The sequence below is a fragment of the Hylobates moloch genome, unplaced genomic scaffold (genome assembly GCF_009828535.3).
Source record: "Hylobates moloch isolate HMO894 unplaced genomic scaffold, HMol_V3 SCAFFOLD_1, whole genome shotgun sequence".
NCBI classification, from domain to species: domain Eukaryota; kingdom Metazoa; phylum Chordata; class Mammalia; order Primates; family Hylobatidae; genus Hylobates; species Hylobates moloch.
The window spans coordinates 141,246,736-141,264,639 of record NW_026652276.1 but is presented as its reverse complement, the minus strand read 5'-3'; the positions used below and the strand labels follow the sequence as shown (position 1 = coordinate 141,264,639).

Below are 17,904 nucleotides of genomic sequence, written 5' to 3'. Positions count from 1 at the left end.
GCATAGGTTTATTCTTAGTTGGTATAATTTAACTTGTATGAATTACTTGTTTCAGATTCACAATGACATCCTTTCAAGAAGTCCCATTGCAGACTTCCAACTTTGCCCATGTCATCTTTCAAAATGTGGCCAAGAGTTACCTTCCTAATGCACACCTGGAATGTCATTACACCTTAACTCCATATATTCATCCACATCCAAAAGATTGGGTTGGTATATTCAAGGTAAGAAAGCTTTCTGAATATGTTCTCCATGTAAACACTTATAATTTTCTTTTAAAACAGATTGGTAAGTAGCTTGTACTTGCCTTGTCTTAACTCTGCATTAAGACTCATTTTTGTAAACATCACCATGAAATATTTAACAGTGGGGAGTAGATAAAATGAATGTTGGGAACTCCATTTCACCAGATTTTCCTCTCCCTGATCAAAAAGTTTACCTTCACTTAAGGACTTGTGAAAATTTTTTCAGAATCTTCTTTTCCTATTTTCTCCATTCATTACCTGCAAAAAAAAAAAAGATCTTTTTCTTTGGGTTCTTACATTATTTACCATTTTTTCCAGTCATTTGAAATTAATTTTATACAGCTTGACAGCCATGTTAGTATCCCTTCTACTGTCCTGCATGGCTTAAATATTGCTCAGACTGTATTACACGGTGTTAAGAGTATTCTGTTTGTATTACACAGTTTTAAAGTATTCTGTTTAACATGACTGAATAGTAAACTCTTTGATGGCAGGAGTTCCAGTTCTTATATTTTACCAGTGATTTTGTATAATACTTTCTTGAAAATAAAGGTGATCGTTACAGCGGTACACCTCACTGTGCAGGACTTTTTCTGGCAATTTTAACTCTTCAAAATGTAGTGGAAAATCAAAACATAAGAATGTCCTCTGAGCAGTCAAAATAATGTCATGAATGTTCAAACAGTAAAACGCATTCACTTTTCTCCTGTGTTATTCTGTAGTCTTCCTCAGAATCTGTTTTATTTTAGTTAGGATTTTTATGGGCTTGAAATTTTGATTGTCTAATCTGTATAAAGTTAAACAACAAGGAAGAAAGAAATGAATAGCTGCTAGAAATTAGGCACACTGAAAGTGTCTAGAAGTAAAAGTCCAGCCTGATGGGAAGGCAGAAAAACATTTGGACAAAACAAAGTTTTGGCATTTAATGACTTAGTTCCTTTCTTTGAATTCCTCATTTCTTGATGTTTCTGAATACAACATAATAGTTATTTACTGTTTACTTTTTGTGTCAGTTTTTTAGGCTTGTCAAATCCCAAAATGGAGAAACATTCATTGTAACAATTTTATGAAATCAGTAGTGGTTTTTAAATTTTATTTCTTATTTTTTGAGACAGGGTCTTAATCTATCATTCAGGCTGGAGTGCAGTGGTGGGATAGTGGCTTACTGCAACCTGACCTCCTGGGCTCAAGTGATCCTTTCCCTGCAGCCTTCCAAATAGCTGGGATTATAGACACAACACCACGCCTGGCTGATTTTTAAATTTTTTGTAGAGACAGGGTCTCACTATGTTGCCTAGGCTGGTTTTAACTTCCTAGGCTTCAGTGATCCTCCTGTCCTAGCCTCCCAAAGTGCTGGGATTATAGGTGTGAGCCACCGCACCTGGCCTCAGTAGTAGTTTCGATTTTATGGGAGATACTGGTATCACGTTAAAGATACTGATTGAGAACTGGTGTTTTCTGTAGTAACAGAGCAGAGAGGAAGAAAACAGAAATGTGACTGAGGAAAAAGAAGGGCATTTCCAGCAGGAAAATGGTACAGGTTGAACATCCTAAATCTGAAAATCTAAAATCTGAAATGCTTTAAAATCCAAAACTTTTTGAATGCTGACATGATGTGCAAAGGCAATGCTCATTGGAACATTTTATGTTTTGGATTTGGGATGCCCAACCGGTAGGTATAATGCAAATATTCCAAAATCTGACAAATTTAGAAATCCAAAGCACTTCTGGTCTCAAGCATTTCGGATAAGGGATATTGAATCTGTATAAGCAGAGGCTCAGAGGTAGGAATGTTCATGAGAATGAGTAAGTCAGTTTAACTAGAGCATAAGCTTCAGTTAAGGAGGTTGTGGGAGATGAGATTGGAGATAAGTTTCATTCTGTCTATGGAAGACCTTCAGTGTTAGACGGTTTATGGACTTTTTTCCTAAAGGGCAATGGGAAGTCTTTGTATATGTATAGGTTGTTTGAAAAAGTATGTTTCAGGAAGATGAATTACTACCTTTTTCCTGCAGACTACTTGTTTATTTCTTATATTTTTTCATTTTTTTAAAGCCAAAAGCCTGTGACTTTCCCTTCAAATCCAAACAATCAGTTCTAACCATTTTATTGCTTACATATTTCTAAATCCTTAATATCACTGTTCATGCCTTCCATATTTTTTACCAAGGCTATTGCAATAGGTCAGCTGTTTTACCCAATTTCATTCTTGTCCTCTAACCTTTGTTTTTTAACTGCTCTATATAAGCTGTGAAATGGAAACCTGAACATGTCTTTCTGTTGTTTGAAACTCTTCATTGGTTCTTCATCATCTATAGAATAATGCTAAGACCAAATAACCTAGAGCCATACAGGGCTCCTGTATAAAATTTAATTTCCAGCTTCAGTTTTGGTCACTCCTGCTGCTGCCTTTTTGCTTTGGTAATGCTAAACTATACTTCTTTCATTGTGCACTTTAAGGATTGTAAGTTTTCTCTCAGCAAAAAAGAAAAAAAAACTTCTGTTTAATACCCTTTCCATCCTTTTTGCCAGCATAAAACTTTAAAACTCAATAGGAAGTTCAAGCATGTAGTAAAAATGTCAGGTAATACAGGAAGGCTCAAGGAAGAAAATAATCATGCTTAACACTTTTACCTACTGTTAACTATTGTTAACGAATTGGTATATAGCTACATGTAATAAAATTACAAATAATTATACACATGCATGTGTGTATAATAAATATATACACACATACTACTGATGCATCATAGCGTGTGTATATATTCTTGAACCAGTTTCTTACTATTGGAATTTACATTGTTGCTAAATGCTTATCATTAATACTTAATAAAGATCTCTACCTATCTTTATTTTGTCTACTTATTTCATAGGGTAAGTTCTTGGAAGTAGAATCACCATGTTTATGGCATTGTATGTTTTTAAGCACTTTATGTGTACTGCAAATTGCTCTCTAGAGTGATTTCGATAGACACCATATTGACAAGCAGGCAGGAAGAGAGTGTCTGGGTAGCAATTGTAAGGGAGGAGGAATGAAGATGGGAAAGTAGTATGCTTGAGAAGGTGTTAAGGAATTTGATTTGCCTGGGACAGCTACCAATTAAAAATTTATTATTATTTTTTTAGAGACAGGGTTTTGCCATGTTGCCTGGGCTGGTCTCGAACTCCTGGGCTCAAGCGATCCACCCACCTCAGCCTAAATAAGTGCTGGGATTGCAGGCGTGAACCACCATGCCCAGCTACAGATACCAGTTTTAGAAGATGAATGGGAAAAGTTAGTTTGGATCATGTTGTAGATTGTTTTAATATTTGAGGGATAGTTTTTAAGTAAGGAGTAATAAAGTTTAGAAGTGAAGCTTAATCTTCTAGTGCTGAGTAAGATAAATTGGAATTTGAAGGGAATGGAGGTAAAGAGACCGTTTAGACTATCCTAATTTTCTATGTGAGATAATGAAAGCCTAGAGTGGAGAAGGAAGTAAGTTGTGTGTAATAATCCATAAGTAGAATTCATAGGATATGTCTGTCAACAGTCAATTGAATTAGAAATGGCACTCATTCGATGGCATCTCAGTAAGGAGGAGCAAGGTCATATGTTAAAAGTTAGGGAGGGCTTGATTATAGATAATTGGCCTTGCTACTGTGGAAGAATGTCATAGGGAATTGGAGTGGCATAACCAGAAGATTACTAAGTAGCAATTTTGTGACTTTTTCCAGAGAGATTCAGCATCTGGAATTCTGTTAAGAGTGCCAGAAGTGGCTGTCATTCAAACTGGGTGTTGGAAAAGGGTGGGAATGGGAAGGGAAGTTAAGAGGACAAAGGATACTATGGTAGTTTTGAGTACATTATTGAAATGATTGACTGATAGTGAAGTCCAGGTTGGGTAGGGAAATGAGTGAAGCCAAACAAGGGATATAGACTGGGTTGGAGGTTTTTGTTCCTTTTAGTTTTTATACTCCCTCTGCAGTATTGATTGATTAGTTTTAATTATAACGAAAATAAACATATAACATGTTTATTATTTTATACATTCACCTCTCATCTGAGCATTATACTCCCTACTTTACAGATGAGGGAACTGAGGTCTAGAGAATAAAGTGACTTGTTCAAAGTTATCCGTTACACGTTGGAGCTGAGATTTGAACCTTATTTAAATTGGCATTCAATAATTATTCTCTGGCTGTTTGGTTAAGTGAGAGATCTGATTATTCAAAATTAACAGAGTTGCTAATAAGTTCAGCATGGATTTTCTTTAGTGACAGAATTGAAGTAAAATTACAGGAAAAGATTTAGAACTGCACCTGATGCAGGCTGGGCACAGTGGCTCATGCCTGTAATCCCAGCACTTTGGGAGGCTGAAGTGGGCGGATCACTTGAGGTCGGGAGTTTGAGACCAGTCTGGCCAAAATGGCGAAACCCTGTCTCTACTAAAAATACAAAAATTAGCCAGGCATGGTGGTGCATGCTGGTAGTCCCAGCTACTCAGGAGGCTGAGACATGAGTATTGCTTGAACCCAGGAGGTGGAGGTTGCAGTGGGCAGAGATTGCACCACTGCACTCCAGCCTGGGCGACAGAGCGAGACTCTGTCTCAAATAAAAAAATAAAAAGAACTGCACCTGATGCCATATCTTTATTATTAAACCAACATTAATTGCAGTAAAATATTATATGTTACATTATATTTGAGTTTTCTTCCATTTTGTGTTTATGAGTTTGATTTGGTCTTAGTTGTATAAGTACATAAGCATGAGGAACTGGTGTATGTTTAGATTTATGCTTAGTACAAATTAAATTACCTTACAGTTAAAGACCCCCAGTGGATGCCTGAAATTACAGATAGTACTGAACTCTATTTACACTGTACTTTTCTGATACAGTCATACCTATGATAAAGCTTAATTTATAAATTAGGCACAGTAAGAGTTAACAACAATAACTAAAAATAGAACAATTATAACACGAAATTGTTATATTACCTGATACCCGGCCTGCATCATTAGCAACTCTGTTGCTAATTTTGAATAATCAGATCTTTCACTTAACCAAACAGCCAGAGTAAAAGTTATGTGAATGTGGTTTCTCTCACTCTCAAAATATCTTATTGTATTATACTCACTTATTTTGGGGTCTTGGTTGACCTCAGGTAACTAAAACCACCGAAAGTGAAATCTTAGATAAAGGATGACTACTGTAGTAATATTAAAGGTCCATGAGTTTTTGTTTTGTAAACTTTGGAGTCTTAGAATTCTCACATCTAATTCCAATTAGATACTGTTCTAATTGGAATTCTCACATCTCCGAAATACTGTTCTAATTGGAATTCTCACATCTCCGAGATACTGTTCTAGTTGAGGAAACTGGAAGTGCAGAGTGGTCATGTGATATGTTCAAAGTCACATTGCTAATGCATAACATATCGTATACTAGACAAACAAAACCTCCCTGTAAGGTACTGTTTTCACTGCATCCTGCTGTCAAGCACATCAAAAACTAAGTTGCCTGATTAGAAGGTGGATCTAAACAGTGATTTTATGCTTGAATATCCTGTTTCAAACTTTTGTTTCTTTGTTCCTTGTTTTTCCTTTTCCTTTTCAAATTTTTTTCCTCCTTCTTCTGTTTTCCTGCCTTGGTCTCCCCTTCAGTCCTGTCTCATTCCACTCATTTTCTGTTTTTAAAAAAAGTCCTCTGGTTGTAAAAAAAAAAAAAAATTACAATTAATATATATATATAATATATAAATATTTATAATTATAATTACTTATAAAATTAAAATGTCCTACTGTCCCACTACCAAAGTATATGCCTACCTAATATCAATGGTTAGCACTGTTAATGTTTTAAGTATTTCCTTCCAGCCTTGTTTTATTAATGGAAGGAGACTTTCAGTGTTTTTTGTTTTTTGTTTTTGTTTTTGTTTTTTGAGACGGAGTCTCGCTCTGTCACCCAGGCTGGAGTGCAGTGGTGTGATCTCGGCTCACTGCAACTTCCGCCTCCTGGGTTCACGCCATTCTTCTGCCTCAGCCTCCCGAGTAGCTGGGACTACAGGCACCCGCCACCACGCCCGGCTAATTTTTAAAAAATTTTTTTAATTTTTAGTAGAGACGGGGTTTCACCGTGTTAGCCAGGATGGTCTCCATCTCCTGACCTCATGATCCCCCCACCTCAGCCTCCCAAAGTGCTGGGATTACAGGTGTGAACCACCCCGCCTGGCCTGTCTTTTTTCTAATGCATATATTTTGAATGTTGCTGGCATATCTCATGCCTTTTTTAATGCCGTGATTTTTTCACTTAATCACTTACAATTCTGTACCATTTTATCTCATTGAGGAATTTATGCTGTTTCTGAGATTTCTCTGTTGAATCAATGTTGCATACTCCCTGTGTATATCTAGGCATTTTTGCAGTCATTTTTTTCCTAAAGGAACTTTTCTAGTAACATGATTTTTAGAAGTTACATTGTATACAAAAGAAGGAAAATGAATGCTCCTGCCCATTGTACTCCTACCTTCCCCAGTGATGTCTGTTGTTATATGTTTCTGGATTAGAAAAATTCATAGGCTCATTTAATACTTTTTTGTGGGCTTTTTTCCTCACCTAATTATATTTCTTGGGAATCCTCCTATATCCATATATAATCAGCTCATTTATTTTCAGTGCCTTTCCTACTCTAAGGCTTGTCTCCCTTTATTCATCTCCAAACATCAGTCCCCTCTTCTTTGTTTCTTTCTTTCCAAGTGGTCTCTCATATGCTTTCCTCACCCTAATGTTTCTTTTTCTCAATGTTTCTCCAGGATTTATTATCTTGATTTTTTTCTAGGTAACTTTGATGTCATTCTGGTCTTCTGTATGTTCTTTCTCAGAATTTCCTTTATGATCAAAACCTATACACAATGTTTTTCTGAAATGTTAATCCTGTTTAAAAGGAACACATTGTGGCTTTCTCCCTTCTCTGTCACCCTTGTTTAATTTCCATTTTCTCATTTATTTTGCTGTTGCAGTAGTAACAAGAATGACGCCCACTGCTGTTGTAATTCTTCAAACTAAAGTATGTGACATATTCATTGCTTTAGTTTCTTTCTTTACATACAGCCTCCAGTGCTATCTGTGACTACAATTAACTGGTTAACTAGATTCAGGTATATCTCCTAGAAGCAATATATTTTGGCAGTTTTAGATAACTGGCTATTTTGTCCCATTGTCCGAAGTGTTGCCATATTCTCCCTGCCATTTTTCAATGTTTGAAAATTGCTGTTATCAACTGTAAGTGTAATAATTTTCTTTACACTTGGTAATGGTGGACTAAAAGACAAGATTTCTTGCATTTCACTGTGTCCTGTAGCATTGAGCAGCAAGTTCTAGCCCGGTGACCAGGAAAATAAAACAGAGAATCAACCTTTGGTTTGGACACATTATGGTTTATTGACCCTTCTAATTAGATTTATTATTATTGCAGTGGATTCCTACATAATTTCCTGATGTTCATCTTTTGTGTTCCTTCCAGTACTGTCCACTCTAACATACTTTCATGTGGGAGCTTAGGTAAAAGACAGTTACATCCCAAAGGAGCCCATTCTCTGTATCTTTCCAGATTGAGAGACTTCTGCATTTACTTTTTATGCATGCCCAACATGCCCCTCTCTAAGTGACTTAAGAACTATTGTTTAGTTTTCCTTACTCGAAAGCAGTTTGAAGTGTAGTTCTATATTTCTGACTTTTTACTCGGGATTGTATCTTGCCCCCAACTTCTTGGTAGGCTCAGTTCTCAGGCTGCTAACAAGCACTTATGTGATAGGCACTGTGCTAAATACAGGGATGATCTCATTTAATACAGACACAACCTTTTGAGACTGTTTTTGTTATCAGAGGAGAAAATAGAAATGAATAACTTGTCCAAAACCATACAGCTAGCAAATGGTCTTTTCTGGTATTCTAACCTCACACCCTATGCTCTTAATTATTACAAAATACTACACCTATAATAACTACCATTCATGGAGTGTTTGCCATGGATTAGGCACTTCAGATGCTGCTTTTAGGTTCATTATCTAATTCTTCCAACAACTGTGAAAGGAAAAACGTGCTCAAACAGGTGAGGTAAATGACTTCTTCACTGATTCCTCAGGTTTCATATCTTAAAGAGATGAATAGTGTCAAATGTTTTATACCTTGACACAGAACAAAGTAAATTGTAAGATTTGTCCCAGCATGCAAATACACCAGAAACCAAATTTCGTGAAACACTTACCCTTAATATACTCCAGTACTTTCTCTTATATATAATTACAAAATAAATGCCAGTCATGAACCACTAAATGGTTTTATCACTTCTTTCTGGGTTGTAACCTGTAGTTTCAACCATTCCTTTGGAGGCTAAAGGTGACTAAGGTTTGTCCAGCTTCAGTATTCTGTTGTCTATAATCAGGCCAATCAGAATCATAGAACATTTATAATCTAACCTTGTGGCTGATGCATAAATTTTTGTAATATTACTAGCAAATGGATATCTAGTACCTGTTTTAAACATCTCCAATTTTCAATATTTAACATGGTATAGTCCATCTGGAAAATACGGATTGAGATATGTATATATTCATGTTGTAAGCAGAAAATGTGTTAGCATTAGATGAGACATGGGTGGTCTGTTTGTGCGTATATAAACATCTTCGTGCTAAAGGTCTTTTCACAAAATTTGCCAGTTGGCTGCAGGCAAGACTTGCCAAAGATGAGAGATTAGTGAATTTAGTGGATTTATGGGGAGGCAGATGTCTAAGTAAAACAAATAAAACACTTAAATTGGAGGTATAAATTAAGTTTTTTGAATTTTGATACATCTGAAAATTCTTCAGAGGTGAATTTGTAATGCATGTCTAATGTTTTAAGTATTAATTTTCTTTAGTCTATAACTCCCTCAGTTGTTGGATCTACTAGACATTCAGTATGTGCCACCTTTGAAAATAATACTTTATGGTCAATAAAAAAAAATAACAAGTATTTAACAACTCACTGTGTTTAGTGAAATTAAATTTTAATCAAAACAAGTTTTTATATTTGATCATATGGTTAGATTATCCTTGCGAAATTGGATAGCAAATTGCATTTTAATACAGTAGAAACTCTACTATTCAATTTATGTAGATTTTTATAGCATTAGGCTATAGTTTAAAAACAATTTGACATGCTTGTTAAAATACTTATGATTTGTAAACATTAAATGTATATTTTAACTGTAAAATACAATAAATAAACAATATGCTGTATGAGCCTAATATTAAACTATTTGCTTATAAACCCGCCTTTTTTGTTATTTCACTTTAGGTTGGCTGGAGTACTGCTCGTGATTATTACACATTTTTATGGTCCCCTATGCCTGAACATTATGTGGAAGGATCAACAGTTAATTGTGTACTAGCATTCCAAGGTAAGGACTGAAAACTGCAGAACTCAATGAAGCTAGATGTCTTATTGCCATTAAAGATGTTGTACTCCATTGTAATGATTTGTTCAGGTATGTCCAGGGTACCAAAGTTGAATTAATTAGTGTCTTTACTTAGCAAAAGCCCTAAGAATGTAATGGTCTAGTGTAGGCCACATGATATTTTATGTAGACATTTAAAGTTATTGGTTGTTGTCTTAACTTTCACTGAAGAGTGGGTTTCTTTTTAGATATTAATGTTTGGGGATTGTTTTTTCAAGTGAGAGAACAATACAATAGTAATAACAGATGTTAGAATAATGTAACAAAAAAGAGATGAGGAAAATAGTCCAGATGAAAACCACAAACATGATTAACAGAACTTATAGTTACTTGAATTCTGTCATTTGTAAGTTCATTATAAAATGATAAAGTAATATAAAATTCATTTTTGTGTTAGCTTGGCATTATTTACAAAATTTAAAAGATACTCTTATTCAGGTAATTCTGACATATGCTACAATATGGATGAACACTGAGGATGTTATGATAAGTCAAATAAGCCAATCACAAAAAGAAAAATACTGTATAATTCCACTATATGAGGTACGTAGAGTAGGGATAGACACAGAAAGTAAAATGGTGGTCCGCAGGGCATTCAGATTCCGTCAAGGGAGGAATGGGGGGTTATTGTTTAATGAGGGTAGGGAGTTTCAGTTTTGAAAGATGAGAATAATTTTGGAGATAATGGTGGTGGTGGTTGCACAACAATATGAATGTGCTTAACATTGAACTATACACTTTAAAATGCTTGAGATAGTAAATTTTATGTGTTTTTTAACACAACAACTTGAAAAAAAAAAACACTTATTCAGTGATCTGTCAAAGAATTTGCTGCAGAGTAATTTTGTACTATAATTGTACTGACTTTAGGGTTGTATTAAAGTAAATTCTTACCCTTGTATATGTCATAGATTTCTTTTGGTCTGGTGAAGTTTATGGACTCTGTCTCAGAATAATATTTTAATGTATATAAAATAAAACATAAAATTGCAAAGAAAACCAATTATATTGAAATAATTAAAATATCACAGTAACACATTTTTGATATATTAATACATGTGCTTCAAAATCTGTGTGTTAACAAGATGTATTTTATTGGCTGATTTAATCACTGCCATGATTTCCAAGTAAGATAACATTGAGATACCTGTAACAATTGTAATGTGGTATTAACATACAAGTAATTCCTGTTAGTGACAAAAATCACAAATACTGATAAAGTACATGCTAAAATTTTAGATGTTAGTAAAAATAAAAATATAATGTTTTTCTCCATTAAAGTTGATGGATGACCTGAATTTTCTTTATCCTTTAACCCCAGGTTGAACATTCCCTAAAACTGCCTCTTTGCTATTGAGAACTTTATTTGCCTTTATGTTTAAAAAAAAAAAAATTCTAGGACTTTATTGCTTTCCCCTGGGGCTGGCTATTAATAATTAAGACTTTTTCCTCTGGGTTTCTTTTATCTTTAAGCAATGGGCTCTGTTAAGAATGTTCTTACGTTAGCAGAAAGAAGTTTACATTGTATGAATCATTACTTTAAAAAAAGTGCTCGGGATTATGAAATGAATGATTTAAAATAAAGTTTATTGTCTCACACATTTTCACATATTTTAATGCAATTTTAAAATTTTGTAAATCTTTTTTTGTTTTTTGAGCCCGAGTCACACTGTGTTACCCAGGCTGGAGTGCAATGGTGTGATCTCAGTTCACTGCAATCTCCGCCTGCTGGGTTCAAGTGATTCTTGTACCTCAGCCTCCTGAGTAGCTGGAACTACAGGCGCTCGCCACCAGGCTTGGCTGATTTTTGTATTTTTAATGGAGACGGGGTTTTGCCATGTTGGCCAGGCTGGTCTCAAATTCCTGACCTCAGGTGATCCACCCACCTTGGTCTCCCAAAGTGCTGGGATTACAGGTGTGAGTCACCATGCCTGGCCCTAAATCTTTAAAATGAAACCCCAAATCATTTCTCCCTTATCTGATCTGGTTTACCATCTTCAGAATGTTAAAAATAAAATTTGTTTTAACAAACTAAAAGAAAAACCTGTAAAAAACCAAACCATACTAAAATGTTTATTTAATGAAAATACTTTGTTAGCATGCAAATGCTTACTTCAGAAAGGAACCAAAAAACAGTTTGAATTTGGGATAAACATTTCTAGTATTACTGATTTTAGAATTTTTTTTTTTTTTTTGAGACGGCCTTTTGCTCTGTCGCCCAGGCTGGAGTGCAGTGGCACGATAGCTCATTGCAAGCTCCGTCTCCTGAGTTCACGCCATTCTCCTGCCTCAGCCTCCCAAGTAGCTGGGCCACAGGTGCCCGCCACCATGCCTGGCTAATTTTTTTTTGTATTTTTAGTAGAGATGGGGTTTCACCGTGTTGGCCATGGTGGTCTCGATCTCCTGACCTTGTGATCTGCCCACTTTGGCCTCCCAAAGTGCTGGGATTACAGGTGTGAGCCACCGCACCCGGCCGAAAAATTTTTACAGTGATCCCTCCCTTGAGTTTCAGTCAGTTTTTGTTATAGTCGCTAAGAGAGAGCATCAGCCTGTTTTAAGGGCAGCATAACTTGGAGCCTATGCACATAGCTTTGGTATAGTGATTTCTAAACTTAACTGTAATTTGGAATCACCTGAGTGCTTTAAGACACACAGAAATTTATGTCCCACCTCCAGATGTTGTGATTTAATTGGTCTGTGGTATGGCCTGGGTTTTAGAATTTTGAAAAGATCAACAGGTGATTCTGTTATGTAGAAGTTTGGGAACCGGTGGCATGGCAGACAGTTTTCAGCAAATAATTGTTAACATTATCTAATTGATATGATCTTATCTAAGTTAAAATGTCCTGTTTTTTTATCAGGCAATATCTGACTTGGATTTTGGTGATGTGCAGAGCAGCCTTCTAAAATAACTAGGCTCAGATTAATCAGCTTCAGATGGTTTAATTTTAAAAAATTAACATACTTTTTTGGAGCAGTTTTGGGTTTACAGAAAAAATTGAGTGAAAAGTAGAGTTCTCTTGCAATCCCTTACACCACCCTTCCCTACTTTCCTTAATTTTAACATCTTGTGTGCTCCATTTGTTACAATTGATGGACCAATATTAATACACTATTATTGTCTGAGTTCATAGTTTACATCAGGGTTCACTGTGTGATGTAAATTCTGTTGATTTTGATGAATGTATGAAGACATATACCTACTGTTGCAGTATCATAAAGAACAATAACTTCACTCCCCTAAAAGTCTCCTGTGTCCTACCATCTCATCTCTCCTTCTCTCCTCGTAGAACCCTGGCAACCAGTGATGCTCTACTGTCCTCACGGTTTTGCCATAAAATGTCATAGAGTTGGAATCATATGATATGTAGTCTTTTCAGATTGGCTTCTTTTACTTAGCAACATGCAGTTAAAATTCCCTCATGTCTTTTAGTGGTTTGAATAGCTCATTTCTTTTATTACAGATTAATATTCTATTGAATGGAGGTATCATAGTTTATTAATCTATTGAAGGAGATCTTGGTTGCTTCCACGTTTTGGCACTTAACAAATAATGCTGCAGTAAACACTCTTGTGCAAGTTTTTGTGTGGATGTAAGTTTTCATTTCATTTGAGTAAATACCAGGGAATGTAATTAATTAATTGTATAAGAGCATGTTCAGTTTTGTAGGAAACTGCGAAAGTGTCTTCCAAAGTGGCTTGTACCATTTTATATTCCTACCTGCAATGAATGATGAGAGTTCCTGTTGCTCCACATTTTCAGCAGCATTTGATGTTGTCATTGTTTTGGATTTTGGTGGTCTGTTTGTTTAAAAACTTTTTTTTCCACTTTATTCTGAATTTTGCATATGTTTGGTCTAAACATTAATTGGCAATGTGAGTGCATGGAACTTGCATATATAAAGAAATTTCCTTATGTTCTGTGCCAGGAAACCAGTATGCAGAGGATAAAACTTGTAGTGTAATGTGGGCAATGATTTAGGTCCTCATAGATGTTTTTTGGATAAGGAAACGTTATAAGTTATATATGTAGTTTATCCTTTAATAGCCTTTTTTAGATAGTAAAATTTAGGTGTGTATTGGAACCAGTTTTGTTACATTTAAAACTTCTTTCCTGAAAGCTGTTGGTTTATTTTTAACCATTTTTATTGTGATTGGTTTCCTGTTAAAAAATAAGTTAACTGCCAGGTTAACTTATTTTTTAAGTGGTGACTCACACCTGTAATCTCAGCTGTTTGGGAGGTTGAGGCAGATGGATGGCTTGTGACCAGGAGTTAGAGACCAGTGTGGGCAACATAGTGAGACTCCGTCTGTTGAAAAAAAAGTTACTTAATTTGTTATAGGGATTATTCCATTTGTTTATTAGGGACTTAGGAGTAAGTTTAAAAGTGGTTAAAAAAGAGAGAAAAGCATCCAGTTTATTTCTGTTAATACTTTAAAAACATTTTTGGGCCAGACGTGGTGGCTTATGCTTGTAATGTTAGCATTTTGTGAGGCCAAGGAGGATGGATTGCATGAGCCCAGGAATTTGAGACCAGCCTGGGCAACTTGGCAAAACTTCATCTCTACAAAAAATACCCCCAAAATTAGCCAGGCATGGTGGTGTACACCTAAAGTCCCAGCTACTTGAGAGGCTGAGGTGGGGAGGATCACTTGAGCCCAGGAGGCTGGGGTTGCGGTGAGCCGAGATTGTACCACTTCACTCCAGACTGGGTGACAGAGTGAGACCCTGTCTCAAAAATTCATGGGCACTAAGCCTAAATGCCATACGTTTTACAAGTTTCTGAAAATTCAACAGTTCATTTTTATTTTGAATTTTGAAATTCAGAAATAAAAGCATCTCCCTGCCTAGAACTTTTTTGTTATATAAAGAAGTCAGGGAAAGCTTAGTCATCGAATATTAGAGTTATAGAAGGGCTTTCAAGCGTAGTGCAAATCCCTTTGCTCATTTTGTGGATGAGTCATGAGAATCCTGAAATGCAAAACCCAAGACATCTAACAATACCTAAATGTGATTGTTTTCCTAAACGAACCTTTATTTATTTATTATAATCTTGTTGAATACTAAAGGCACGGTCTGTAAAATTTGACTTGAAAATTTAGTTTTCACTTTTTCCCATTTTATTTTCAGTATCCATCTGACAAGTTTTTCCAGGCAGCTTTAAATTGCAGCTTTGAATAATTATGTCTATCTCAAATGGTTTTGAACCATATTTTTTAGCAGTTTATTTTAGTGAAGTTTTTTTTTTTTTTGAGACGGAGTCTCGCTCTTTCACCCAGGCTGGAGTATAGTGGCGCGATCTCGGCTCACTGCAGGCTCCGCCCCCCGGGGTTCACGCCATTCTCCTGCCTCAGCCTCCCGCGTAGCTGGGACTACAGGCGCCTGCCACCTCGCCCGGCTAATTTTTTGTATTTTTAGTAGAGACGGGGTTTCACCGTGTTAGCCAGGATGGTCTCGATCTCCTGACCTCGTGATCCGCCCGCCTCGGCTTCCCAAAGTGCTGGGATTACAGGCGTGAGCCACCGCGCCCGGCCGAAGTTTTTGTTTTTTAAAGAATCAGACCTTGAGGCTGGGTGTGGTGGCTCACGCCTGTAATCCCAGCACTTTGGGAGGCCAGTGTGGGTGGATTACCTGAGGACAGGAATTCAAGACCAGTCTTGCCAACATGTTGAAACCCTGTCTCCACTGAAATACAAAAGAATTAGCTGGGCGTGGTGGCGTGTGCCTGTAATTCCAGCTACTCGGGAGGCTGAGGCAGGGGAATTGCTTGAAGCAGGGAGGTGGAGGTTGCAGTGAGCCAAGATGAGGCCACTGCAGTCCAGCCTGGGTGACAGAGCGAGACTCTGTCTCAGAAAAAAAAAAAAAAAAAAAGAATCAGACCTTGAATACCTAGTTTGTATAGTTTCCAATGTCTTGATGCCAGAACTGATTAATTATGCTATATATTTGTTTTCTAGTTAAGCTTTTAAATAAGCCTAGTGACTATTTGGAAGTTGGTATGAATTAGTAAGTTTTTAGTAGATATTAGGAGGGTGGATTTTTAAAAACTTTAAAAATGTGTATTGCCAGATACATGTCCATGATATTTATTTAAACTTTGTATTTTGAAGTAATTTTAGATGCAAAGAAAACTTGCAAAAGTAGTACACAGAATTTCTGTATGCCCTTTGCCCAGCTTCCTGTTATGTGAGCATCTTACATGACCATGGTACGTTTATTTAAGAAAAACAGTAGTTTAACAGTGGTACAGTACTATTGACTAAAGTACAAACCTTACTCAGATTTCACCAGTGTTTCCATTACTGTTCTTTTTCTGTTCTTAGATCCAGTCTCTAATCCCTCTTTGCATTTAATTGTCATGTTGTCTTAGTCTCCTTGGTTTCTTCCTTATCTTTCATAACCTTTACTTTCTTGTAAAGTACTGTTAGCGTTTTGTGGTGTTGTTTGTTTTCGTAGCTTGTCTCTCATCTTGGTTTTGCTCGATGTTTTCTCATGATTAGATTGAAGTTATGCATTTTTGGGAATAGTACTGTACCTTTCTCAGTACATTTTATCAGGGAGTATGTGATGTCCATACATATTACTGGTTATAATAATCTTGATTGCTTGTTTAAGATTGTGTCTTCTGGATTTCTCCACTGTAAATAAAGTTATTATTTTTTTCCCTTGTAATTAATGAATATTATGAGGGAGCTACTTTGAGACTGTGGAAATACCTTGTTTCTCCTCATATTTTCAGCCACTAATTTTAGTATCCCTCTGTGCATCTTGCCTACGATTATTGCGGTGTTTGCCTAATGAAGTTCATTTCTTGTATATTTATTAGTTGATCATTATGCTAGAAAGAATTTTCTTCTCCATGGAATCCTTAATTTCTTCTGTGAAATGAAGTCTAATACCATATTTTTTTTGTTACTTAAATTGTTTCAGCTTTAGCCATTGGAGCTTTTCAAGTGGGCTCCTGTATTTTTATTTGACATGCTCCACCTCTCTCCTAATTCCTTTTTGTGGACTGCTACTTTGCTTTAAAGCACCACAAGAATTTCTCTTATCTTATATATTGTCTGCCTCTCCTGTCTGTTTTTTTTGTTTGTTTGTTTTTTGAGACAGAGTCTCGCTCTGTTGCCCAGGCTGGAGTGGAGTGCTGCAATCTTGGCTCACTGCCACCTCCGCCTCCCGGGTTCACGCCATTCTCCTGCCTCAGCCTCCCGAGTAGCTGGGACTACAGGTGCCCACCACCATACCCGGCTAATTTTTTGTATTTTTAGTAGAGACAGGGTTTCACCGTGTTAGCCCAGATGGTCTGAATCTCCTGACCTCGTGATCCGCCCGCCTTGGCCTCCCAAAGTGCTGCGATTACAGGCATGAGCCACCATGCCCAGCCTCTCCTCTGTTTCTAAGGAGAAAAGCCAGCTGTTTTTTAAAGAGTGAAATCAGGCGAAGTAGGTATAATAACTGAGGCTGAAAATTTCAAGACATGAAAGAAAGCAGGTGTAGTGATTATAGCTTTTGGGGTAGATATTAAGGTAAATATATTCATTTTTGTTTATTCATTTCACAATTATTGAATGTTTCCTTTTTACTAGTCATTGTGGGGAATTCTGAATTTTTAAATATGTATGCGCACAAATATTTACATATGTATGTGCCCTCAATGTGTGTGTGTGTGGTATCTATGGTGTTTTTGAGGTCTGATGTAGTTGTAAGGCATGTACATTGTAACCAGTAATGTTAGGTTTACCGTGGAGGTATGGAGTTTTTACATTTGATCTTAGCCAAAAAGGCTGAGAAGTGAAAGGAGATACTTATTTTTTAATGTAAAAAGTACTATGTGAGCTTTGGTGGGGAGGCAAAGATTAATTTTAAGTTATAATAATCCAGCAGAATTTAAAATGGGATAACAGTTAAATTGAAGAAAGAAGGGGGCAAATATTGAACACATTATTCTAGATACTATATATTAACTATTTGTTAATATTTTGGATCTCTGAGACAGATGGCCCCCCCGCTTTTTTTTTTTAAATTTTTTTGAGATGGAGTTTTGCTCTCATTGTCCAGGTTAGAGTGCAGTGGCATGATCTCGGCTCACTGCAACCTCTACCTCCCAGGTTCAAGCGATTCTCCTGTCTCAGTCTCCCGAGTAGCTGAAATTACAGGCATGCACCACCCCGCCTGGCTAATTTT

General features: G+C 36.3%; 1 protein-coding gene across 7 annotated transcripts in view; it reads left to right on the top strand.

Annotated features, from left to right (window-relative positions):
- Positions 1 to 17,904, top strand: part of TAX1BP1 (Tax1 binding protein 1) — a 91,506-nt gene that overhangs the window by 7,308 nt on the left and 66,294 nt on the right. For all 7 annotated transcript variants that reach the window (XM_032758528.2, XM_032758569.2, XM_032758552.2 and 4 more), the window contains exons 2-3: positions 56 to 224; positions 9,560 to 9,662. In XM_032758528.2, coding sequence (XP_032614419.1) covers positions 63 to 224; positions 9,560 to 9,662 — 265 coding nt within the window. In that variant the 5' untranslated portion in view covers positions 56 to 62. The remainder of the gene's footprint in view (positions 1 to 55; positions 225 to 9,559; positions 9,663 to 17,904) is intronic.